Source organism: Apteryx rowi, unplaced genomic scaffold (genome assembly GCF_003343035.1).
Source record: "Apteryx rowi isolate R43461 unplaced genomic scaffold, aptRow1 scaffold_916, whole genome shotgun sequence".
Classification (NCBI taxonomy): domain Eukaryota; kingdom Metazoa; phylum Chordata; class Aves; order Apterygiformes; family Apterygidae; genus Apteryx; species Apteryx rowi.
Window position 1 is genome coordinate 185,325 of NW_020451223.1, and position 26,598 is coordinate 211,922.

At 42.0% G+C, this 26,598-nt stretch overlaps 1 protein-coding gene across 2 annotated transcripts; it reads left to right on the forward strand.

Moving 5' to 3' along the window:
- Positions 1-11,848: 11,848 nt before the first annotated feature.
- On the forward strand, positions 11,849-26,288 carry CHMP4B (charged multivesicular body protein 4B). 2 transcript variants are annotated; one of them, XM_026091693.1, is made up of 5 exons: positions 11,849-11,950; positions 20,744-20,921; positions 21,712-21,826; positions 22,248-22,374; positions 25,462-26,288. In XM_026091693.1, the coding sequence occupies exons 1-5, from the start codon at positions 11,938-11,940 to the stop codon at positions 25,527-25,529; spliced, it is 501 nt and encodes a 166-aa protein (XP_025947478.1). In that variant the 5' UTR covers positions 11,849-11,937; the 3' UTR covers positions 25,530-26,288. The 2 variants fall into 2 exon arrangements, with proteins under 2 accessions (XP_025947478.1, XP_025947477.1); XM_026091692.1 differs by having other exon boundaries at positions 11,852-11,950; positions 25,459-26,288.
- Positions 26,289-26,598: the final 310 nt, after the last annotated feature.

The following is a 26,598-nucleotide window of genomic DNA, read 5'->3' on the forward strand; positions in this document are numbered from 1 at the left end:
CGGCGCGGCCCGGCCCTGCGCGGCCGCTCGCGGCGCCGGCGGGCGGGGCTGCCGGAGACCCCCAGCAGAGGCGGCGGGCTGGCTGCGCGCTGGGAAGGAGCGAGGCAGCTGCGGAGTAGTTCTTGCTGTTCTGCTCTGTTTTTTTATTATTATTACTTTTTTTTTAAGCAAAACTCTTTACCAGGACCCTGCTTAAATTGAGAGTTTAGGTTAAAACCTTCTGATTGTGTTGGGGGCATTCTCAACTCCTGGTTTAGGATTGGTTATTGGGCATTGGTGTTTGCCAAGTTGAACTCTGCCTCCCTGGGAAGGTCCAGCTAAGTAATTGCAATTGATGCTTGATATAAATTTATCTTCTGTGAACCTGAAGATAAGAAGTGGGTTGTCAGCAGATGTACTTCAGTGCTGTAATAAGCTTCTTGCTTGTGTTACAATGGCTATGAAATGCAGCATCTTCAGGAAAGCGTGTTTGGAGTTCTGTGTTGACATTACCCCTTTCCGTGCTGTGGGACAGCAGCGAGGCAGAGTAAAGCAGGTGTTTGAGCACACGCGAGTTACTTAGAGCTAGCAAAGCACTCTAAGTTAGTCCTTGCCACGTGGGCCACAGTTATGACATAAAAATAGTTTCTTCTTGGTTTCTGTTTCGTATTACTACTTTAATCAAATTTTTAAGCCTTCTTTGAAACTTCAAACCAGTGTGCTGTATCAGGGCTTCTCATTTGTGTTGCATTTGAATAATGGTGCAAATGGAGCAAGTTCACGAATTCTCGGAGGATTTGTATGCAACAAAGATGCAAAAGAGGGCTAACTTGCTGCCCTATGTTTTTTCCTAAGGATCTCAACAGAGCCTGATTACAGGAATCTTCTTTCTGAATAGTCACATCTGCTTAACTGAATGACTTTCTAAATCCAGTTGAAACTTATTGTAATAGTTTAAATAAGTATGAGTCTCTTGCACAGGTTTTTGACCTAATTTTGTAACAAGCTTAAAACTAAGATGTGTGTGTTTCTAACCTTCCTGTTCTATTGCAGTTTCAGCATCCTGTGTCTTTCATTGGTCCTGTTTAATTTCTCCTAAACTTCTTTTCCTCCCACTGCTGCTTGTTCTCCAGCTTTTTATCTTGCTCCGCTGTAATGTCATCTCCCTTCATACCGTTCTGCTCGTGTCTCCCCTTCAGTGTCGACTAAAGCACTTTGGGTACTGGAGGGATTAAATTTCTTCTGGGGTGGAGGAAGGAGAAAAACCTGCCTGTTCTGTAGAGGGATTCTGGGTCAGACTAGCTGAGGTCTCACAGAAGGACAGGGATCTCTCTGAGTAATTGAGGAATTGTGAAAAGGAGGAGGGTTAGGGATAGTTTTCTGGCAGAAAGCAACCTTTTTTTTTTTTTTTTTTTTTTTTTTCCCCCAGAGGACTTCTGAAACCCAGAGGCCAGCTTTATTATTGAGCTGCTGGGAAAGGGAGCTGGTTATCTGATAGCTTGCTGGGAAGTGAGTTCTCCTCAGGACAGACTAAGGGGCTGTTTGTTTGTTCTGGGTTCAAAATGTCATTCATCAGCTGAGCTGTAACAAACTTATTCCTTTTTTTTTTCCCACATAATTGTTAGGATTTTTCCCTCCCTGACTTCAGGCTGTTTTATAATCCAGAGATATGTGAATTTTGATGCAGTGTCACTAAAATCCATAATTTAAGTGAAAATAAAAATGTTTGTTTTATATGTGGAAGTCTGTCTTTTTAATGGAAATGCTTCCATATAGTTTAAGTGCTTTATGCAAAAATAAATGAAAATTAACTTAGTAGGGATGTTTTGAGTATTGGATCATCCTTCAAAAAATACAACTGTAAGAATCCTTTAACTTTTATACTTGCCCAAGACTTCTGGGTTTTATTCTGGGGGGTTTTGTATATCCCTGCTATTTAGAGAGAAGTATACTATGAATGGTGCATGTATGTAATGCTTGTTTGGACAGTCTCACTGATGTTAACAGAAAACAGCTATGGTAGAGCAGGCAGTAGAACATATATGTCTGTGCTATTGGGACAAGTAACTGAATTGAAAAATTAAGGCAGCTTGGAAAAGGTGGAATGATGTTTCCTTAGAGGAAGGATATATGTCTTGCACACTCAGAGTAACAAAAGGAAACATTCTCTGGACTCCAGCACACTGCACAATTGTTCGGATGCCAAGTGAGTGGAGTTTCTAAAGGCTCATTGAATAATTTCTTCAGCACTTCTGGAGTCTAAAGACAGCACAGAAGCTTATTATAGGCCTCCTATTTTTTTTTGTGTGTGTGTCCTAAGCTTATTTTATGTATATATTTTCATAATCTGGATTTAAAATATCTAGGCTGTATAACCACACAGCTTCTCAAGGAATTCTAAAGTTAAAATAAGTAACTAACTGGTATAAATATCCTTAGTCTGCTTTGTTTCTTGGCATGAGACACTCAACTTTTAAGTGTCTTTTTTCATAGGCTTTCTGTTCTCTTCTGAATGTGCAGATGTGGCATTTTTATGTTTATAGTGCCTTCTGAAGGGACTTGAGCATTGGTATTTTAACAAATAGTAACTCTTTTTGCTTTTACTCTACCAGTTCCTTCTCATTAATCCACAGTATCAGAATAATTCCTGGGGAAGGGAGAAGACAAGAATCTCCAAGAGTCAGGTTGATGCAAAGGCATTTGTGCTGCTACTGTAGTGTGTTAGGAAGACCTGCAGTTATGACTTTAATGTGCACATAACTTTTTCTCTGTGGGATGGAAAACTGCTGAGGAGGAGAATGACCATCTTTAGATGCCTAAAAAGGGGTTACTGGAAAACATGGCAGTTAAAATTCCTTCTTCTGGAAAGAACTTTGAGTATGTTTGTGTCTGTTTTGTTTTGTGTTATCTCAGATGTAAATGTTTAGGCTATATTCTTTTGAAAACAGTGTGAGGTGTGTGTTTATCTGTGTTTCTCAAGAAACTCTTCAACGCTTTTGCTCTAGCTTGCTCATGAGTAATGGACTTGCTCCTCTCAGTGAACTTAATGGAAGTAACAGTAGTCTAGTGTGGCTTGGAACAGTGAGCAGCCAGCATCTTGCTAGATTTTTAATCTGTCCTGAAAGTAAATTTCCCTTAACAGAAGAAATGGGCAGCTGCAAGTTCGATGGTTTGGAAGTAGTACCCAGTTCCTGCATCCTTTCATTCCTTTACAGTTTGTGTATATGGTGCCGTTGCCTGAACTCTGGGATGTTTTATCAGTTTCTCAAGCTTCACGAAACGAAGCTCCGTGACTAGGTCTGGCCGAGGGTTGTGAAGTGCTGCTACTTAGCATTCACTTGCAGGATGGTTCAAGCTGATCTTAATCACCGCTGCTCTCCTTGTGGCTGTCATCTGATCCCACAATGAGCTAGTTCAGGGCTAAGCTGCTGGGAAAACTAACACTGCAAAAATGAGTTGAATTCCTTGACCTCTGTCTAACTGCTTTGGGTTTGAGACTTCCTGAGTGCTTTTGCATTATATTTTCAGGTAGCAAGCCCAAGCTCAAGCTGGGTCTCGATGCAAAGCCTGCAGTAGAGAGAGAAACCTGGCGCTGTTCTAGGGTGCCACTTTCGAAGTAGTCCACTTTAGTGTTTAAATACAGAATAAATCAATGCAGTTATGTTCTTGTCTGTCACTAGATTTTACCTTTTTGTTAGTGAACACTAGGTCAGTGTACGCTGGAATGAGCAAGAAGCTAGCATCGAGCTAATGTGCTAGTAGATATATTCAGGCTATAGCAGGAAACTGGTATTTTATGGATTTTCTGTCAACTCTAATTTCTGTTAGCTCGTGTTTTTCTTCTCTGATGTCAAAGGTTCTCCTTCACTGTAAATAAATACAATGCTATTTTTTTCGGTATTGGAAACTGAGTTCAAAATGGATACAAAAACGCTGCTTGATTCCTGCTGTGTAATTCAGGATTTTGCTGGAAAGGACGCTCCTGTTCTCTTTCCCCCCCACCCTCCCATCCACCAAGAAAAGACGTTTGATGTAAGCTGAAGCCAAAAAGCATGATTTTTATGTCCACCTCTGGCTTGTAATAAATCACAGTGCAGCCATAGGTAAGTCAGTTCAACTAGCTCATCTGATGGAAAGTTAACTCTGTTTACCATCCACCTCTTTTTTTTTTTTTTAATGTCACATTGGTCTGCTTAATCAGTTTGCCTGTTGCTGATGGTCACTATATCTGCTGCCTGAGAGGAGACAGAACTGTCCCTTTCAGTAGCGGCTCAGCTAAGCTGGCAAAAATAGAAAACTGCTCCGTGTTGGTGTGGTTATGAAATTGGCTTCAGCTGATCTCAGACTATGTGACTGCCGGAAGGGGGTAGTGTCTCGTTCCTTCCGTTTCCCTTGTGTCGGCCTTATCATTTGTGTGGGCAATGCATGAGCTGGATCAGCTTGCTAATCCAACTGAAAACTCTTTAAAAAAAAAAAAAAAAAAAAGGGGGGGGGTTGCAGCACACAAGTGCTAGAGCTGGCACAAGAGAGGGACGGGAATGCGGTTGGAAGGAGGAGGGTGGTTCTGCCTCTTCTGGCAATAGTCCCCTGCTTGGTCAACTTAGACATATTCATTATGATAAAATCTGCGGGTGACTTGAGATCTCTCAACAAGGGGGCCAGCTGATCATTATTTAAAAAGAAGCACGCCTGCAAGATGGTGTGGACGTTTTTTAGTTAGAAGCTTCAGTGGTTCAAAATGTTGCGATGATTTGGAATTCGAGGAAGGGAAAGCTGCAACCTCAGGCCTGGTTGCGGACAGAGACTCAAATGACCTGTGACCACGTGTGTGTGGTCCTTTAGGTTCTGGCTTAAAGACATTAATGCATTGCTTGCAAACATGTTTTTAAGGTCCTGTTTGACCCTTGGCAAGAAAAAGGATTTCTAGTCCCAAAATCAAATAACACAAGCCTGGTTTTGTTTTCATGAATCAGTAAGATACTGAGGTGTAGAGGAAGCAGGGTTTCCATAGCAAATATTATCTTGCCCTTTTTGTAATACTTAAGTTTGCCTTTTCTGTGTTTTAAGTCAGAGTCTAATTTAAAATGCATCTTTTGAGCTTCAGGTGCTTTAACGGTAAAACACAGTTTCAGTATAAGAACAGTGAAAGCAATGCTGGCCCGAGTCTCTCATCACCCCCAGAGATTAACAGGAGTAGAGTATTAAGCACCTGGCTTTGGAGGAGTGTGATAATTACCGTTTTTAAATAAGCGTTGAAAAATGAGTAAACTTTCAGTATGCAACTCTATCCTGCCTTTACTTAACAGAGTCTTTTTGAGACAGATTGGTATAGTATAGGACAATTTGGAAGGGATGGGAAGGGTTCACAAATACCTTTTAAAGAACTTTCAACAGCAGCACCAACAAAAACAAAAAAATGTGTGTTCCTACCAGATTCTGCATCTTGATAACTGTATCTGATGTAATACATCCTTCCTCTATTCCTGTTCTGTCAAGTTCTATCAAAAGGAAACCTGGCGTGTTTGCAGCCACTGACTTTTTATTAATTTTTCTCTCCAAACATATTAAATGTTAGTTTTTAACAAAAAACCATGATGGTCTGATTCACAAAACCCACTGCTGTTACTGGTGAGCTGTTTTAGTATGAAGGGCCCTAACTTTATTTTGTCCTGTGGTGTATGAATTCAGAACCTTGTTCATGATACCACTGTAAAGCCCTGAAAAGCCAAGAGTTTTGGTACAAGGGAGTCTCCATTGACTCAGAGTTGTAGACATGAGTTCTGAGGGTATTTTTGTTTTGTTTTTTTTTTTGTTTGTTTTTTTGAGGTTCTCATTCTGTCACAAATATGATTTGAGATGTTGGTGAAGCAGGTGCTGAAGTACTGCAGTTTGCAATCTAGCATTCATCCAGTACCAATTTTGTTTGGTATCTCGTTAAGCTCCAGCCCTAGTTACTGAAGCAGGCTTAAAGTTTTCATTTTCTAGTTCAAAGCTGTAGTTTGAAGATAATGCAAATTGCTAATCCAGTTTGACCCTCCTTTACTTATTCAGGCTCATTTAGAAAGCTTTGCCAGGTTGTTTCTTACTGGCAAAATTTATGCTGATTTATATAATGTTTGTCTAGACCAGAATATTGTTGGGCTTCGCGCTTGTATCCTTCAGGCCTTTTTGTCAAACCTTCTTGTCCTTTGGCCACTGAAGTGGCTGTCTTCAGATACTTCCTTCTCCTTTAGAAGCACAGGCTCTGTGCTTTAGCGCAGTTGAAGTGCTTGCTGGGAGATGGGAGCCTTCCTGCTGCCAACACTTACGCTGGGCTTTGCCTCAGTGCAGAAGACACTGATCTCGTTCTGACTTGATTTCAATAAAAGCTATGGGCTCATAGTGCAGCATCATCTGGGCCATGCAGCAGGATCCCACTTGAACCTCCTGGGATGCTGGGGGAAGGCTGGACTGTGTAGCAACCCCTTGTTGGGAAGATATGCCTAGTGACATAACCTACAACTGCTGAGCAGATAGATCACCAGAGGGTTCTCCAGTAACACTCAGGAAGGTTTGGGGCTCAGAAGTGAAAGTGGTCACTGCTTTACCTGAGGGATCTCAGGGCTTCCAGGCCTAACCTGATGGTGAAGGACATGACTATGCTTCATTGTTGAGCAAGAGATTAATATAAAGTAGAGAAGGGATGAGACAGTGTTGCATCAAGAGGGGTTTGCAGCCAGTGCTATCCTGGAGAAGCATTTTTTATTGCTGTCGTTGCGGTGCAGTTGTTCTTTGGCATTCATGAATAGCCTAAATAAGGAGGTTGCCACCACCTCTAAGCTCTTGCAGGCCTCATGGCAGACTGCTGGACTTACTGGACATCCTTGCAAGAGGTCTGCGCCTGCTGGACAAGTTCTGTGTGCCTGTGTTGCGGTGTCTGTGTTGTCTTTTCTGGGAGCCCGGGCTCTCCTGCGTGCACGCCACAGGCTTTCCTCGGAGCAGTGCTCTGCACTGCTGCTGGGCCCTTATACTTGCTGGAGCAGTAGCAGGTTTGGGGGGCATGTTGCTGACACTCTTTGTGAATCTAGCTGGGATAAAACCACCATGGTTTTGGCAGCTCTTTGCTCTCCCCTGTGAAATCCTCATTTGGAAAAACAAATGTTGTTATCACTGTCCTCTCAGTTGTTGGGTGCAGGATGTGCTCTTTGTCCCAGACACTTTGCATAGGATGTGGTACGAGTGGGGAAGATGTGGCCTGACATGCTGCAGCCAGCAAGACTCTGAAAAAGCGTGCGTGTCTGGGGGTTTGTAAAGTAAAATCTTGTCGTTTATCCACACCACTTAAAGATGGATAATTTTGCAAAACTGAAAATTAGAGCAGCTTCTGTGCTTGAACACACTATCCATGAAGTATGTAGCCAGGTGTCCAGCAAAACGCAACTCTTGGATCAAAGTGGCTGAAACGGAAAGGCTGTAGTTGGAGAATCATTAATAAGCTGCACATCAGATGTTGACAGACCTTTGTCTTTCCCTCAGACAACGAAGGGCCCCAGCACACAGCAGGTGATAAGGAGGTAGTTCTGCTGGTGTTCATTGCGATTGAGCATGGCTTTATAGGTATGCAGAGTCTTTGAGAAGAAGTGATGTTATAGTTGCTGTGGATGTTGGCGGATGGAGGCAGGTCTGTTCGTATGGGTGTAGCTAGTTTGCAGTTAAGGAACCTGGGAGCACGGTGGACCTTCCTAGGCTGGCTAGCGTTGAGGAAAGTGAAATGGCCTCAGTGACCTCCTGCTAGTGGGAACAAAGTACAGCAGAAGTTGCCTGTTGATGAAGCTCAATGCCTGGCTTGAGTAAAGGAAATAATAGTTCTGTCCATAATGTCCACGTGGTTGGAAATCCAGCTGGGAAGAATCTGCTATGGCCTCCTGCTGGTTCATTGCTTAAATGAAGCCTTGCCAAGAACCTGTTTTGTAGGTGCTAATTAAATATAACCTGATTACACAGACAGCTGTTGCCTTCCTAACTCTCAACTGATTGGCCGTGAACCATAGAAGTTTGGGTTGGCGTTGTCCAGATAACCAGGACAGGCATCTCCTCTGCACACACTGGGACATGCGTGTTAATCCTTGTGCAGCAAGTGAGAACTGAGCTTGGTACCGACTTTCATGGCTGCTGCCTTCCCCTCTCCAAGTTTCTTCATCAGTCTGTGCTCCCGCGGTCTGATCCACTGTACCACCTCCTTCCTCTCTCCCGCATAAGGGGAAAAAAGTCAGCAGGAATATCAGGAAAATTGACAGTCCATCCTGGACTGTGCTGTTCCAGACTGCAGGATCCTATCTGGTGTGATAGCCACGTATCTTCCACTACAGCTCCTTCCTCGACAGCAATTGCTTCAGAATGGGATGCAAGATTAACAGGTTTCTGTCCCTCAGTCCCTCATCCAGTAGGTCTGTTGTGTTGAAGTCAAGGGTTGGCTTAGGCACAAGGTAAACCAAGATATTAGGTAACATGGTCATCATCCTGCTAGCAAAAAATTCTCGAAGTTATTCTGGAAGTGACCATTTGTGAATTTGGCTGTGTAGTTGCGTCTCAAACTGGCTTGGATGTCTGCTGTCAGGTTACTCAGGTTACATAAATGTCAGGGGACAGGAATATCAAACGATGTTGTGGTCAGAAGCTGCAGGCGACTTTTGCTCATGACGTTATAACTACCCCACAGCTGATATTACCCTCCTTTGGCTGAGTATGAGCACCTGATGTATGAGCAGAATGAGGCTGTTGCAATGTGAAATGAAACAAGTTGGTGTAAAACCACCTTTGTCATCACCGGCAGGAGGTTAGCAAACCTCATTCCGTAAAGGGCTAACTGGGAACCGTGCACTGTCACTGCATCTCCCCCAAAGGTGGTGACTCCATAAAACGGCGTGCCAGCATCCCCGCGGGGAGCTCATCACGTGCAGTGTCCTGGGAGGAAACAGTCCTGGAAAGGCTCGGCTGGTAAGTGCTTCCCTGGCAGCACTGCTGACCCTTGGGATGCGAGGACTGCAGTACCAGGACTTATTACTAAACCTAGCTTCTGGAGTTGATCGCTCTGAGTATGAACTTTCACTAGAAAAGAAATCAAAGTCTGGCCTCGAGAGGCATACTGCAGTGTTGCCAGTTAAGTGTTTAGAAGTTGATTCAGGAAAAACAAAGGTTTTGGAAAATACATACAGTTCATTTTGTTTGCTTTATAATTTTAGGTCATCTAAAAGCTTGTATATTCAACTTTTTTTTCCATCTTATAGTCATTAGTGTTAGAATCTGAACTTTCATTTAAAAGTTTTAATTTTCACATCTCAAAATAGCATAGCTTTACCAGATGAAATAGTCAGAGAAATTCTAAATAATATGACAGTTTCAATAAAATTCTTTGGCTTGGCAACACTGTAATAATAATTGTCCAAAGCTGGAAAATACGTGACAGTGACCTACTCAGTCACTTGTTTCATTCCACAGGAAGAACGGGCCTCAAATTCTTTTAGCTGTGTTTAAGATGAGTCTCTCACTTAAGAGTTGGATCTTCTGTGTTCTGTGACTTAATCACAAAACTATTGCTAAACACGGGGATTTTTTTTTCTTTTTTGTTGCAGATTAGATGGGTTTTTTTTGAGATACTTAAGAAGAGATACTTCTGTTCTTGTAAAGTCAATCCTCTCCCTGATGCATTTCTGGCAGAGAGATTCAGAGGAAGAATACAGTTTTTCATTAGACGTCACTTTAACAAAGTACCTTCAACAACCACAAAATAAAAGAAGGAAACCCATAGAGAGCAATTGCAGGCTGTGAGAATCCAAGAGCCTCTTTATGGAACATAACTTTTTCATCCTAGAAGTTTAAGTATTTGTTGAATTTTGAATAATTCTCTGTTTTGATTATGTATGAATATAGAAATCTGATGTGAAATAAGGTACAGATTTTAAACAATGAAAGTTATAGGGCAGTTTGAAAGGGTAAGGGAGAATTCTATACTCCAGCAATCTGAGAAAAATATCTTGTTTTTATTTTAAAAGAAAAAAAATAATGTGAGTAAGTCTATTTTGGACATACCTTACAATTCACTGCCATCATCCGGTGACATGCAAGACCACAAGAAGTAAAATATTGAAAACTGGGATAATACAGTATGTGCTTTGCTTCTGGAAGATGGATCAGATATAATACTTTGAAGCATTAGGCCTAGGTTATCTTAGTTAATCCAGCAGTTTCTTTAGGCTTCCTTCAGCTCCTGCCTACAGATTTCCTCAAAACAAACTCGTCATCTCCTTCTCTGTAATTGAGTTCTTCCTTGGTTTTCTCATTTGGGCTTCAGAACTCATGGTAGTTGACTTTTTTTTTCTGTTTTCTGGACAAAACTGTCCCCAAATCATTTCAGAATTATCCCAGTGAGGATTATTGACCAGAGGATTGTTGCCTTGGTGTTTGAGGGGCAAAAGAATCAACTTCCAAGGCTGAAGAAGCTCCCTTTCGCTCTGGAGTACGGACGTCTTTTGCCTAGAGATGGCCAAGGCACAGGAAAAGGTGACTCAGCTTGCAGGTTCTGGAGCCACAAATGCAGTAGGTTTCAGTCTGTAAAATTTCAGCCTGAAAGAATTAGTCACTGTTTCAGGAGTAAGTGGATCTGTAATCATGGTGTCTGACCTTCAGAAACACACTTGCTGCACTCCTTATGAAAATGAGTACTTGTGACTCATCTGGAATAAGGAAGTGCATTACAATTCAAGTACAGCTGCCTTGCATCCCAGCTATGAGACGTAGGACCTGTTGAGCTGGTATCAGAGTATTGAGAATGCCGTTGCTGGCGTGAAAGTTGAGCTGACGATTAAACAGGGTACTGAGCTGTGCTGTGGTTGGTAGCTGTGTGAAGCTGGTGGCGACCGCTTGTCTTGGTAGTGCTCCTTCTGCACGTGTCAAGGCTTTGATGGCTGCTGTGCAGGAATGCTCTTTGTGTTTTCTTCCTTGTGTGTTTTAGATTTTTAAGTCGGGAATCCTTATTGTTTAGTTTAATCTTTTGCACAATAGACTAAATGTTCTTGTACTACTTTGCTCAAGAGGAAGTTGTAATCTTATTGTTTTAAATACACATAGGATAGAAACCTCCTTTTATTTTCAGCCTGAGTTTAGATGCTTTATTGAAAAAGCTTTAATCAGTCGCTTAAGCTCGGAGCTGGGAATAGTTGCCTGTCTTTAAAGAGAAAATTTGAGAGCTTTATTGGATGCTTAGGAGAAAGCCATGGAAAGTTAAGTGGAGAACTGAAGACTGCACTCCAGTCTCAATTCCCTGCTAAAATCTCAGCATCTCCCCAAAAGAAGGCACAGGGGGCTGCTGCCAGTTCTTGCAAACCGCTGTCTTGGAGCTCTGTTAGAGACCTTAGGCCCTGGCATTAGGGAGACAGACATGGTAATGCCTGCAGACATTCAGCATAAAGTGACTTTTAGGCCTGTATATAACCTTTATAAATCCTAAATCTCAGCGAGTGGTCTTCAGCGGAAAAGCAATAATGCTGCTTTGCACTGCTAGCCTGGGAGTTGATATGAATTGAATTTAACCATGCTATTGCTGGTAGTTCTTCAGTTCCTCTGTGTCTCCTGACTACTTCCACACCATGGTGCTTAAAATCAAATCTGGTTTGTTCTCGGACCTCTGACGCTTCTCACTCTGCGGTTGCCTTGCCTGGATGTGCCCAGGTATTTAAATAATGGGCAGCCGGTTAGTCATTTATGTAGCAGCCATGCTTCATTTCTTCCTTTACAGTCTGTGCCTTGTACGGGCCTGCACGTTGTTACTGTCTCTGAAAGGCTTTATGTTTCTTTTTATCTAGAGAAATCCGGCTAAGATGCAGGTCCTCCGCCCAGTTCTTCTGGAGCCAGTGAAGGGCAGGAAGTATTTCCAGAACTGCTACCAGGGTCTCATCAAAGCAGCGATGCTCAGGCAGAAGCATGCAAGACGAAGGTGCTCTCTAGTCGTTGTACCCCCAACACTGGTCTGGTTTCCCACGGTACCCTGAAAGGGGTCTGTCTGACCCTTAGGGCTGTCGGTAGAGAGTCAAGAGTCACCGGCTCCTGCATCTTGTAAGCCCAGCCAACAAAACTGGTCTGAGATGAGCGTTCCTAGATATGTGCTGCAGATCTGTTGTGGCAAGCTAACGTTGCCTGGCTACCTCTGTGCTGGGTCAGGTTTGAACCAGCATGAATGTTTTACATCTAACTAACAGTTTCCTGAGCTGTCACATCCCTGTAGAAGTACATTTATCCAAGGCTACGCTTAGCAGTTTGAAAGCAGTTAGGTAAAGCTGTCCGTTGTAGGATTTGTCACTATTGGATTTATATCTACTTTTTTATCTGCTTGTAACATTGGAGGATATTTTGTGAATTGCTTTAAATTATCCTCTCTCTTCTCAGGAAGTTTATTGCAGGCTGTTTGCTAATTCTCAGTAGATTGAGAGATTCACAGTCCCTGCCTGAGATTAAGCCACTATGACTGTGCTGCTGGCAAGGCAGCAAATTACTTCTTACACCTAGTGCTGCCTCTTGTTTATCCCATTTCAAAGACAGCAAGGGTGCTGTTAATGATTGAATTTTCTGCCTGGGTAAATGTCAGGAAGATAGAATCGCTCTTTCAGAAGCAGCAAAAATAATGATGCCTCCTTGCATTGACCAAATTACAGGTGGATACCCACTGTATTGTGCAAGACGGCTACCCAGTAACAGGCTGATTATCTCGGGCATCTCTAGCGTCTAAGCTTTCTGCTAGAGGGCTGAGAGACTCATTTGCAAAGCTCCTCCGCTGCTGTTTTCTTGCGCTATTTATTTTGGCATGGCTGGCAATTGATATACATTATTTTTGAGGTTGTTGGGGAACTTTTCCATCCTACACGAATACAGCTGATTCCCTTCTCAGCGGTGTATCTGCTTCTGCCATTTCTTCTCTCATTTGCTAGAGAGAACTTAAAAACTAGGTGTGGGGTTAGATTTTTCTCAATTGCACTAATTCGAGCTATTAACTTCTGATTCTCTGCTGGATGAGATGTCTTTCTATTTTAGGTATCGGATGTGATTCTTACTGAGATTTTTTTTTTGCTGTGACACCCAATAGCAGTGATAGGATAAGTAGTATGTGAATGCGTTGCGAGCCGTCAGCCAGGATGAAACTCCCACGGTTCACAAACGTGTGGACTGCTGTAGAAATGCATGTTTTTCAATTCAGTGAAACTCCTGAATTTTATTCCAAATTTTTTCTGGTATTCCTTGAAGCAACTTGTCCTCCTGTTCTTTTCGAATTAAAACAAGTGTTTTTCCTAGCAAAACTGGGGTTGTAAGTATATAGAAAAAGAAGTCTTGTTCTTTCTTGCTTTTTTCTTCTAACCTATACTTTTCTTCTAATGATATTTTAAAGCATTAATTTGATGAAATTGCTGTATGCATAAATATCCCATTAAGGCTACTTGTCCTGCAAGCATATATGCAGTACTTGCTTGCAGTAGGGCTGTTGATTTTTGATGAAATCACTGAGACATTCATAATTAATTTTCCTCTCTGAAAGCAGTATTGTCTAGTAAAATTATATTTTTATTCTGCTTGTTTCTGATCACAGTGAACATTATTATTTTAGTACAAAACTGCTGTAAATATTACAAGGAAAATCAGCCTTACAACAGCTCTGTTAATAATAACTAGCTTGTTCATGTACAGGTTGAAATACTTGCTTTAAAAATTACATAAAATTGCATTCTTACAGGTGACTTTTCTGAGAACAAAGTGAAATTAAGTTTATTGGGTGAGCAGCTTTTCAGACTGCAAGTCCTGACCGAGGAGGACAGTGTGGCGAAATGGCTACCTCTTGCTTGTGGGGGTTCGTTCATCAGAAACAGCAGTGGCTGAAAACCTTAACACAAGTTCCTGCTTATCAGCTGTGCTGGAGCACTTTGTGCCGTTGTGCTGGGCGTAATAACGGGATCCTAGGCTGCTGCTTGTACACCGTGGTCGAGCAGGAAGTGTAAAACTTGTGGAATTTTTTTTGGGGGGGGGGCTATCACAGAAATTCTAAAAATTAGGAAATTTTAAACAACAAGTTAGTCTCATGCAGTTCAACAGCTGAAGATTTAAAAACAAAAAAAAGCAGAAAAGCCTTTTTAATATATTAAAAAAATTTTTTTTAAAGGCTGTAAAATTCTTCTTAAATTTACTTATACTTTTTTGCATTTAAGTAATTAAAGCATGCAATCCAGATCTGACTGCTTTTGACTTGGCTGCTGTTTTTCAGGTTTTGCCTTCCCTCTCTGGAAGCTTAAATTCTCTTTTGAGTTATTTCTGTATTAAAAGAAACTTCAGAGATTGGAAGCTGATTCTCGTTAACGCTAAGTCCTTTTATTTTGCTCTGCCAGTGGAGAAAAGGTTATAAATTATTTTATCAATTTTAACTGGTCAGAGCTCTGTGGTGAAATCTTTGAATGAAAATTGGGTCCAATGTCTGATTATCTTAGCTGCTAATAAAGGCAGTAGATAGATCAACATATCACAAGGAGCAGATCGCTTTGAGCCTGCTCACCATCTCCTAATGGATGACAGGAGTCATCCAGCTAGTTTCAAGTGTTGTCTTTTAATTTAATTATAAATAAATATATGAGTGCTTTTCCCTAGTGCGTAATTATCTGTGTAATCTTCTGCTGTTTTACAGAGCTGAAAAAGTTACTAAAATTCAAGTGTGGTGCAACTAAGTTTTATTATGTTATTACCGTTTAGAGGATATTTTAACGGTGTATGCGAATCATCATGCATATTGGGGTTACGGCTTAAACACGTGCTGCTCCCGTTAAGATTAATGTTAGGATGGGTTGTAAGAGCTGTCTAAACTACTAAGTGTTTACTGGTGGGCAGGTGGCATCACCTTGCGAAAACCAGCTTTTCAGGTAACGATCAAATACGTTTGCTATCGTTGGATTTGTTTTGGAGATTATCTTGGGGGCGATGCAAGAACCGGCTAACTGGCTCCCGCAGCGAGGACGCTTTTGGGAGCCGAAGTTTCCGTGGTGTCTAGGGCCCTTCCGGGCCGTTATTTCGTGCGGGGGGAGGCTGTGCCTGTGACAGCGCCGCCTGTTCGGCGACCGCTCGTCAAAGCAGCGGCGTTTCGTCCCCGGTGCCGGTTCCTGGGCGCTCCCGCGCGGGACGGAGCAGAGCAGAGCGGCTCGGCACCGCAGCGCCGGCCCGTTTCCTTCATCTCCGAGAGCAGAACCACCCGGGGCGGTTCTGTGACCTGCCTTGTGTTTACGGCCTGGCAGGCACCGAACTTGCCAGCTGCGCTTAAGCAAGCGAGAGTCGGGGTCCTTTGGGGTTTCGTTCTGCGCAGTGGCAGATATTTTCCTAAGAAATACATAGCACGCAACATGATGAGAGCAGTGACAAAAACAAGCATCAGTTCGTATTTGCTTAGAGCCTATGAATATCAGGTATTTCATGGAAAAAGCTGTCTGGGCCAGTGGTCACACTGTTGGAAAGCTTAAGCTTTTTCTAGAAAAATCTCTCTCTCTAGCAACAGGTCCTGGGTCGTGAGTGAAGTACGTCTGGCTGAGTTAGAGGATGAAATGCTTGAAACCTAATATATGGTCGCAGTGCCTGCTTAAGCAGTTTCACAGCAATTCCAGCTGGGTGTTAGATGACGTTGCCTGCTGCTGTAACTACTCTCCGGGAAGCGGCGAAGGTGTAATCGGAGGTGCTGCCCCCTCCGCGGCCGCCTGATGTGCCGGCCGTCTCCCTAAAGAGCGAAGCCGAGCGGTGCGACGCTGACTTCAAACGCACCTCTGTCATATGTGTGAAATAACATGATGCCAGAGGACATATTTGTAGCCCCTGTCTCTTTTCTGTACTTCAAATGGCGGGAAAGGATTTTGTGGGAAAAAAGAGCTCATGAGTCCTTTCAGATTAAGTGTTTACAGCTTTGGCTTCATGGCAGGTGAAATACTACCATTACTGTGGTAATACGTGAGATTTCAGCATGTATTTATGCAGATAGTAGAGACTGTTTTGCAGGAAAAAAGCAACAGAGGTGCTTATCGGTTTTCAGAAATCAACCCTTAAATAGGAGAGTAGAGAAAAAGTCACCATAGACCAGGACAGAATGGTCCCCTCGGATCTGTAGCTCAGAGGGGTCGTCCTGCTCTGTCAAGTGGGATAGCGGTATATGGAAAATCGTCAGTCCTGGTGTTTGTGCTAGTAAAGGCGGTTATTAGTTTGACATTTCAAGCAGGAGTTGAAGCAGTTCTTCCCCCTCACGTATGCCCGTTCCTGGCGGCCCTGTGGGCTGGGCGCAGAGGTCCGAGGGGCTCTTGGTCCTGGCCCCCAAATGTTCCCGCACTAGGAAGTCCTGTGTGAACTACGAGCCGCGGGTAGCGCTGTGGCCTGCCCTTCTAGGAATACCTGAGCTGGAAAACAGACTTAACGGTCCTATAAATGTGACTTCTAATATTATTAAAAGAAAACACTTTGATTAACCTTGCTTACTTTTTATAATTTAGTAATTTGTTTTAGTAGCTGAGATGGATACTAAGCAGAAGGGTCTGCATCGGAGCGCAGCGGTCTCGTCTAAGTTGTGTTACGGGTGGGAAGGCGCTCTCTGAATTGCGGTTGCGTTCCGACTCGGGTGCCCTGGTGCGTCTGTGAAAGGGACACAGTGAAAGGACTCGGCTGGCAATCGCAAAAAGGAAATTTCTGAATGTAAAAGGCATGTCCCTTTCCGTGGGGGGAGGAATGTGGGGAAATGAATCGCTAAAACTTGCAGGATGAAATGAATGTGAATGACCTCAATTAACTTGGTATTTTCTTATCTTTTCAGTTTAATAAAATCTTCTAGTTATAAATAAGAACTTTACATTAAAAAACAAGATAGTTAAGTGAGGAAGCACAGCTGAAAAAAAAAATCAGGAAGTTGTGATCATCTGATTTGACACTGAGTATCTTGTTCTACAAGATATTTTGCTTTTAGCTTTGCTTTTAGCTGCAAGAAGCTGCAATCTGTTGTGTGAGACTTTCTTTGCTGCAGAAACTCATTTACGCCTTTGATGTTAGTTGGCCTGTGTTAAATATTTATCCTGAACTGTCCAGACACAGAAGCTGGATGCGTGGTCCTGCATTTATTTTCTTAGGGCTACGTACTGGCTCTGTGTATACTCCCTTTAGGCTGCTCTTTCCATGCCTAAACATATAGGCATTTCTGCCGCTTAATCCCTGGAGTAGGTATATGCGGATGCATGTGGCTGTGGGAAACTTTGTCCTTGCATTGGCCTTCTTAGAGAGTGGGAAAATGAATACTGTCCTTGGCCACTTTTGTCCCAAAGACATTGGGAACATGTCTAGAAAATACCAGAAATCTATTCTGAGTTTTCACTTGAAATAAAGCAAGCGTTTGAAATTGGCGTATTTGTTGCTGTCCCCTGGACTGTGGTCTGTGCCAGGCTTCCCATCTTCGTGGATGTGAGCGCGGTCAGCGCTTCGCCTGCGAGACCAGCAGGAGCTCGCGGTGCTCGGCAGCTAGTTCGGTAGGTAGCGGTGCTGCAGCCCGAACCTGCGTGGGAGGCGCGCGCCGTCTTTGCGGCCTCACGGGGGGATCCCTGCTTGGTTTTTGCAGGCTGGAAGATTTCCTGCCACGTTTCTGTAAAACCAGAAGCCTTGACCTGAGGGAAGCGGGGCTGTATGGGATGTGAAATGAGCCTGTCTTTCACATCTGAAAAGTGCCTTGGGATCTGATATTGGTGAGGATTTGTCCATCGGAGCTTTTTTCAGATGCATCCCAGAGGTTTTCTTGAGCAGGAGCCTAACATACAAGTGAGAAGTTAACCAAGGGAAGGAATTATAAAACCCAATCAAGGAAGCAATGGCTGGGAAGTGCAGTTCTTGTACATTGACCTTGGCTGCGTGGGGAAGGGAGGGGTAGGATTGCCCAACCGTTCTGACAAACATTTCCTGATCACAAGTTCGTTTACATTCATGCTTGCAATATTTGATACCTGAACAGCTTGTTTCAAAAGTACATAATCATGAAATGTAGATAAACTGTGGCTATTCTCAGGGAAAGCTATGGTGGGGAAGCTGTATGTAAATTATAGTACTTTACTTGGGTTTTTATAATGGTTTTAAAATCTTGGGTCTTGCCAACAATTCTCCCTGATGCACAAAATCCTCAATAAACAGCGTTTGGTCACTGTCTGACTCCTTTCTAGCATCTGTCACTATATAAGCACAGCCTGTTACCAGTCTCATCTTTCTGAGTAAGATACCTTGATACAGCCTAAGTTAAGCAGTTAATGAAATATTAAACGGGCTAAATATACCAGTAATGTGTTGCTCACCACTTTGTGATCTGGCCTAAAGCTGGAATGTTTCCGATTATATTTGTGTCGCGCTTGACTCTGCAGAGCAACCGTTAGGCTTTGTGCTATACAGAACCCCAGTCCGGCTCCCCCTTGGGTGAAATGAAAAGCTGCCGCTGGTGTGAGTGGATGTTGGACTGGCCCCAGAGTAGTGGGGGGACTTAATAGTCACCGGAGTGAAAGCTGCTCATTGGACTCGTTTTCAGTCCTTTGGCTTGTGTTGGGACAAGCGGAGAGACCTTTGCTTGCGTTTTTGATCGTGTCTATTAAATCAGCCTGTGGTACTGTGAAACTGTTTGGCAAACTTAATTGTAGCTTCGCAATTTTTTATTCTCTAATGCATTAGAGTAATTGTAAAGTAACACAATGTAGCGTATTCGTAACCGATTTTGGAACTAAAGGAGTAAGGCAGGCTTCTGGATGTTGTCTTGAAGGACTGTCAAGCTGTTCAAGATGGCATCTGACAATACATGAGGCGCCTGCAGGCTTAATCCACTTTTAGGAGACAAGCCAGTTTGCTTGTGTTGCAGGAACATACTCAGCATGTCACAAAGTTGTCACTCCTCTCGCAGAGGAGATAAGGAAAGCTGTCTTCTGTCAAGATCTCCTCTCCCCTGTTCCTCTCCAAAACTTAGAGTGAAATAAAATAAAGATCTGTTGTGGAATCATAGCAGAGATGGGAATGCGAAGGTTTGAGATAATGTCTTAAAGGTTTTGTACCAGGACTTGAAGCCTTTACTTACCACCATTCTCTGTGCACGTGTGACAGTCTGTTGGGAGGTCCAGGATGCTGGTTTGCAGCAGAATACATGTTCATGTGATACAGCTGTTGCAGTAATATGCATGTACCTGCGTCATGTTGGCTGTTTTCTCTTATGAGTTTCACAAGGGTTAGAGCATTGAAGAAGTGAAGCGTGCATGTGGGCTGAGTTCAGAAGTTGAGAGCAAGGCTGTTAGGACAGCAAGTTGTGTCCCACCTAAGTTTTTAAAGTAGATAATAAATGACCAAGTCTGTTCCGTAGTGGAGAATAAGTCGATTTGTACCAGAGAGGGGAAGTAGAAATGCCATGAAGAGAAGTTGTTTGATTCAGTGTCTTACCTTGGAGAAGCTGAGCTGTACTTAGTGCCCCTAGATTGTCTACAGCTGACTAGAAACGCGTGTTGGTGCAGGAAAGTACCGTGTTTGGTTGCGTAGCAGCAGTTGATTCTGTCATTTGGAGTTACCATAATGACATTTAAACCCTAATTATAGTCATGTTTCACTCCCTGGTATATTGACCTTTGTGCTTCAGCTGCCTCTGCTCAGTGCTTGGTAGGTCTTGCCCGCACTACAGCTCCTACCAGAACTTAGAGCCACTTACAGGCAAGATCACATATAAACCTAGTTTGTATTCACTGTCTGCCTTTCTGGGACGAACTTGCAACCAGCTCTTGTCTGGCAGCATGTCTGGGGACGAGCTAGGTGTCGACTTCTGTACCATGTACGTGTACTTCTGTAGTTCGATACGTGCCTGTCCAGGTGGGTGGAGCGGAGCGTTGCAGGAGGAGCTGGAGAAGCCTGGCTGTGCAACGAGCTGGACCAGTCCTCCTCCCGCCCTCACCCCGGCTGCTCTTCCATGCGCGTAGACCTCGGGGTTGGTGCTGTCATGCGTGGGCTCTTCCAGATGCTCTTGCTGTGCAAAGGCACGCTGGGACAGTTTGGGTTGCTTACCATGAGCAGACGTCGTGCAAGAGCAGCAAGTTGCTGGTCAAGCTTGAGGTGTTTAAACCAATGCATCGCTCTTCTCGTCTCTCTTGCTAGAGACCTTATTGTAGGAGTAATATGTAATTAATAAGTATTTATATATGTGTACAAATATGTGTACATATAAACAAACTTTATGTATTTCACAGCATTAAGAAATGAAGGTTAAAAAAAAATCTGTCTTGCTTGTGTTTGAATGAGTTTTTTTTCCTCGCAGCAGCTGCACAGAAGTTTAGCTGGCTGGCAGGGACCCTGCAGCAGCGTCGTAACCTTGTCTGACAGTCATTACGCCATTAACTGGGCTATGATGTGTTGGGGGGTTGGAAACAAAGATGGTTTTAGATAGAGCAGCTTACGTATTGAAGCCTGCTGTTTGCTGTAGCACAGTCTCTGGTTTGTGGTGTGCTAAGAGCGACTGCACTTCCAATCCAGGACAGAAGGCGTTTTGACAATCTTCATCTTGTTTAAGGAGGCAAACACAATGGTTAGACTTACTTAATCTAGGAGGAAAAGTAGATGACAAAAATTAGAACACGTGAGACGTTGTTCTGTATGAAGTGGCACTTGGTACAAAATTCAGATGGCTCTTTCAGGCACAAATCTCTCAAATCCTAACTTTTTTTTTTAACTTTTTGTCCAGCTGCTCTTCAGGCCCTAAAGCGCAAGAAGAGGTACGAGAAGCAGCTTGCGCAAATAGATGGCACGTTATCAACAATTGAATTTCAGAGGGAAGCCCTTGAAAATGCCAACACTAACACTGAGGTGCTTAAGAATATGGGTTTTGCTGCAAAAGCTATGAAAGCTGCTCATGACAACATGTAAGTCATTCCCTTCTGCATCGTTACGTATGACCTTCTCTTTCGTTTGTGGTTCATTTGATCTGCTGAATGCTGAGTGTTTTATAACCAAAGATACAGCTAGAGTAGCAAAACCTTATTTTAAAAGACTAGAACTTAAATGTGACTAAAAACACTAGGTATATTTGCTTATTGACCAAAATGTGAAGTACCAACACTTTCTCAGTTTGGCAGCATTTCATATGGCATGAAGCCGCTAATCGTAAATGCTCTGTCTTTGTCCAACAAAAGATGCCATCAGGGTAGTTTGAAGCAAATGGGAGTGTGTACTAGTTACAAATAAACCTAGCAGCAGCAAGAATTTTAAGCCTCAAAGGGAGACTTGTGCTTTTTTTCCCCCCTATACAGTGGAGCTCTGCAGTAGAGTTTGTTTGTGTAGCAGTAATTAAAGATAAACTGCATTATGGGAGTGTTGCACTTACTCCAAAAGCAAGTATTGTAGAAGCAATTCAATAATGCTCGATCAGGGAATAGAGCAAATTATGATTAATGCTAATAATACAAAACAAAACCTCTTTATGTGAAGTCTTGGCATATGACTACTAAGCTTTTAGGGAAAAGTAACACACACATATATATATATATATATATGCATAATTTTGCTGCGACCATGGGGTATTAAACTCAGACTTTTATTCCAAGTGTATTTCACACCATGATATGGTGTTGCTACAAAACCAGAAAATACAGTCTTAAGTGCCAGATTGGGAAAAGTGCTTGATTGCACTGAACCCTTTCCTTTGTTTTACAGGGATATTGATAAAGTAGATGAATTAATGCAGGACATTGCAGAACAGCAAGAACTGGCAGATGAGATTTCAACAGCCATCTCAAAGCCTGTAGGATTTGGGGAAGAATTTGATGAGGTATGCTTTGAATGTTCCTCTGTTTAAATAAAATCCTTCTCAAGCTCTGTATGTTGCATGTGTCTAGGTATAGTATTAGGATATAAAATCTCTTCTAAACTTGTTAATTGCTGTTTCTACCTGTGTGCACAGCAGCTGTGATCTTGACTTAATGCTAAGAATGATCTGGATAGCCTAGTTAGAGAATGTTTGGGTTTAAATTTTTTCCTCTCCTCTTCACTGCTTCCTCCTGCACTCCCCAAAAGAGAGCAGGTACAGGAATTCAGATGAAGATTTAGACCCATCTTCTCAGTTTGCCCTGAACCTATGACTTTAAGCTATTTTCTGCAGTAACATGACCATCTAAATCTGCTTGATAATAAATATGATCTAGACATTGATCTAGACATTTCCTTTTTTTTTTTTCCTTTTATAAAACTAGGATGAACTCATGGCAGAACTAGAGGAACTAGAGCAAGAAGAATTAGACAAAAACTTGCTGGAAATAAGTGGTCCTGAGACAGTACCACTACCAAATGTGCCCTCAATATCAATACCATCAAAGCCAGGTATGTGCATACCTTTACCAAAACAGTCTTGGTTTGTTAGCAAGTACATTCATTTAAGTGCCAGCTCTGCAGATTTGAGAGTCCCAGCTGTAGGCAACACGGACATTTCACATGGAATTGTTTTGGGAATGATGAGGTACATCTACAGGTACAGCTGTCTCTCCATGGGGGTAACCTGCTTTTCATTAGATCTGTGAAAATTAATAGCTAGCATACAGGAACGCTTATTTTGTATACTAGCACTTCCAGTTGATCTATAGCATGGATGAGGCTCCGGATGGAGCTGTGGAAAAAGGAAGCTAGAGGGAGCTTTCTGCCAGTTGCTACTGACCCAACAGGGAAGTAATCTTGAAAAAACAGACTAAGGAGGTAAAAAGAAGGGAGTGGAGTGAAAATTAACTGTTAGAACTAGCCTCAGGGTGGTTCAAATACCCAGATACCATACTTTCTGAATTTTATTTATTTATGTTATCTGATCGCTGCTTTTATGGCATTTGGGAGGAACTAACCTGGCTGTCATCAGAGTCCTCTCTTTGGGGGCAGCTGTTGCTTCCTCTAGCTAAGGTGCGTGTGTGCTCAAGCTAAACAGTACCAAAGTTCGGGTCATGCTAGTCTTGGAGCAAGTACGTCTAGGAAATTCTAGTTAGTGTGATGATGTTACTACACAGAGAATGGACAAGAAATGTTTGTATTTACACAGACAATTCAAAGCTGCTGTTATATCTGAATTAATCACTGTTCTGTGAACTGGAAGTGGTGTCTCATGAAATATAGCTGAGATGGAATGTCTTTGGCATGCGTTAATGGAATATGAAGCTTTACTACCCTATTTTGCTGAATCTGCCTTAGTGTATTATAAATAAGTTGTATAATTTGTGGCTCTACTTTAGTGTGTTTGCCTAAGAGAAACCTTCAAGAAGCTAGAGGATGAATACTGTCTCAGTCGGTCAACATATCTGTAATTACCTTGTTGCCTTTTCATGGCTGATAGGAAACTGTGAAATAGCAGACACTGACATACAAGGTTCTGCTTTAGATGGTATACTGTGAAGCTTGTTGCTAGTGAGCTAGTTGCTTTATTTTGGAGTTATTGATTTTTGCATTATTTTGTTTAGTTTTGTTTCGGTAGGCAGAATTGCTGAGAAATGTTGATGGCAGGGGAGTGAGTTATGTCAAAATATCTTAAATCAGAGACTTAATCCAGATTCAGATCCAATAACAGGGAAAATAGATTTAAGTAACATATGCATTACCTTTATATTTCATAGCTATGTTTTAATGAGGTTTATTCTCTAAGTATTGGTTGGGCATGGACATTAAAACACTGACTTGAAACTAAATATGCCTTTTTTACGTTAGGTAGTAATGACTGCTAACTAGGCAGACGCATTATAATTATATACATATTTAAGCAACTGTACAGCATAATATAAGACTTATGTAAGCATACCATTTCCTAACATAATAAAAATTGTAAAAGCTATGAATGTGTTTACTAGATGAGTTTTCCTCAGGATTTATGTTAAGCTGCATTTGGATGAAAATTAGAATTCCATTAATGTATTAAAAGAGCATGCTACTTGCTTTTTACTCGGGGGGCATGGGGGGAAGCCTCCAAACAAGTCCTGAATTTAGAAGGATTTTGGGGTTTGGAGGGGAGGATTTTTTTTTTTTTTTTAATTTTTTAACAAAAAATGTTTTTCACTTAGCATTGACTTAATATATGCTGGGATTAAAGGCTTTTTCTGATCAGTGGGTCAGATTTTCAAAGGGTCAGATTTACCTAACAAAGTAGGTATGTGTTTACTATGTCTTTTAAAAATAAGTAGTGTGTCTTCTGAAGTAGAGCTGATTCTGTCACATCCTTATCTGTTGAATGGAAGATGATCACAACCTTTTCTGCTTTTCTGGTCTCAGTAGCTGTCTGGATTTGGACTTGGTCTGGATAAGAGAAATGAGAGAAATTTTCTGTTGCCTGCCAGCTAAACACGTCTAAAGTAATTCAGGCAAAAGCTGTTTTTGTTTAACAGAGACCAGAAAAGCTTAATTTAGGAAAAACAAATTCTGAACTTGTACAAATAATAAGTTTTGAGTTTGACTTAAAGCTGACTCCATTCCCTCTTACATAAATGTTTCATTCAGAATGGCACAAACCATTTGGAGTGTGAATAATTTGACTCTTCCCCCCCCCCCACCCCTTTTTTGAAGCATAGGTCTATTTTGAAGTAAAAACACTGTCTGAAAATGATGACCACTTTTGGGATATTTTTCCAAAATGATTGCAGCCATTTCTGGGTTAAAACCCTTTTGCTGAGTTAATGCTTTTCATCCCCAGGGACTGGATTTGTCTTGTTATGAAAAATAGCAGCATTTGCTTCCCTGGTAAGAATCAAAAATGAAAGAGCAGCATATGTCGACTGCTGCCTAATATCCCCGTCCAGCCAGTTATTAGTGAGCGTGGCAAGAGGAGGGGAAAAGCACATACCTAGTGCCGGGTAGCTCAGGCCAGTTATCTCTGCAGCCACTTGAAGAGCTCGAACTGCGATACAAAAGTTGAAGGTCTCCCAATTCTGAACATAGCTAGACCTCAAAGTGCACCAAATGAGTACTGTGTTTTGGACTTACTGATGCAGTAAGTAATTTAATTTTGTTTGAGAGAGAGACTGTAAAACTGGAGACTTGAGACCTCTCTCTGTGAGAAGGTGTGTCCCCCCCGAGGGATTCAGAAGCCAAAACCTCAGAGTTTTCTGCTTTGAGGCTTGCTGATTATGGAAGAATGATAGACACTGCTGATGCACATATCCAGACCTACACGAACATTTGCATTTGTCCCACGTAAGCCGTTTTCTTTTTCCATTTAAAGAGGTGACATCAGAAAGCTTAGTCCATGCTGGCTTTTTCAGAAGGCACCTTTTGCTTCAATTGAAAAAGGTCCTGTGTGCTTTCTTTTTCTCTAATGGCATTTGGTGCTGTGGTCATTAGTTTGATTAGTTGCGCAGAGGCTTTTGTCCTGCAAATAATCAAGAAATTGCAGGATTCTGTCAAAGTTCCCACTCCTAATTCATTGCTTTTTTTGTTACTTAGCAGGTAAGAAGAAAGAAGAGGAAGAGGATGATGACATGAAAGAGCTGGAAGCTTGGGCAGGAACCATGTAACCACAGCAGTACCTGGCTGAAAAAAGACTTTGGTTGCCTATTCTGGGTGCAAATGTGTTGTGTTGAGGAGAAAGTAAAAGCAAAATGTCTTTATCTTTAATTTTAACCCAAAGCAGTGGGAGTTGCATTGCTGTTTCTGCCTAGCATGGGCTGCACAAGGAAACAAAGGGGAGCAGGGGGAATTGCCTGCAGTTTAAGCTGTTGAATTTCTGTAAAAAAGGTATTCGCAAAATCGAACATTCAGCTTTTGGACTATGCTAATGCCACTGTTGGATCTTCATCTTCTAAAATTTGGACCATATTGAATTGAAATAAGCTGAAAAACAGTCTGTAATTTTAAGTCAGGTGAAGTGTGTCTAGAAGTCTTGTAAGGCATTTAAAAAAAAAAAAAAAAGAAAAAAAAAAAAGGAAAAGTCATAAGCCACCACCGAATTCTTATTGTGTTTAGGTGCTTTAGGTTTTTAGTTCTCTGCAATTTATATTTATATCCCTTGACCGATGTGTGGCCAGCCTTGTGTTTGTCACTGCAACAATGTAGTCACTATTCCCATTTTAATTGGTGATATTGATTTGCAATGGACAAAAGCTGTTTTGGAAGTAGGGAAGATTTAAATTTCAGCTGTACATTTTTCTACATAGCACTACAATGTTTATTGCTTTTTGTGATAATTGATAACCCACTCAGATACATGCACACAGTTATTTTAATTAAGAAACTACTATGGATTGCACTGTATTAAATATCTTGATTAATTTTCATCCTTGGCTACTGTTGTCAATTCTGGGATGTTCAAGGAATGTGACTTTAACTTATGCAGTTAGGTCTCTTTCTACATAAATGACATAGACTCTTTAATGCTAATTGATCTTTGGCTGTGTGACTGTAGATTAGTTATTTAAAACTACAGCCTTAGCTGAGTAAAATTGCCAGAGGGCTCCAAGAGCTGTTTTCTTAGTGTAGTAATATTCTGGGCCACCATGTCAAAATCCACAGTAAGGAGGAATCAAAGCTTAATTAACAACAGAAGCAACAGGTTTAAGGAGAGAGCTGAGAGCCTTGGCTTTCTTT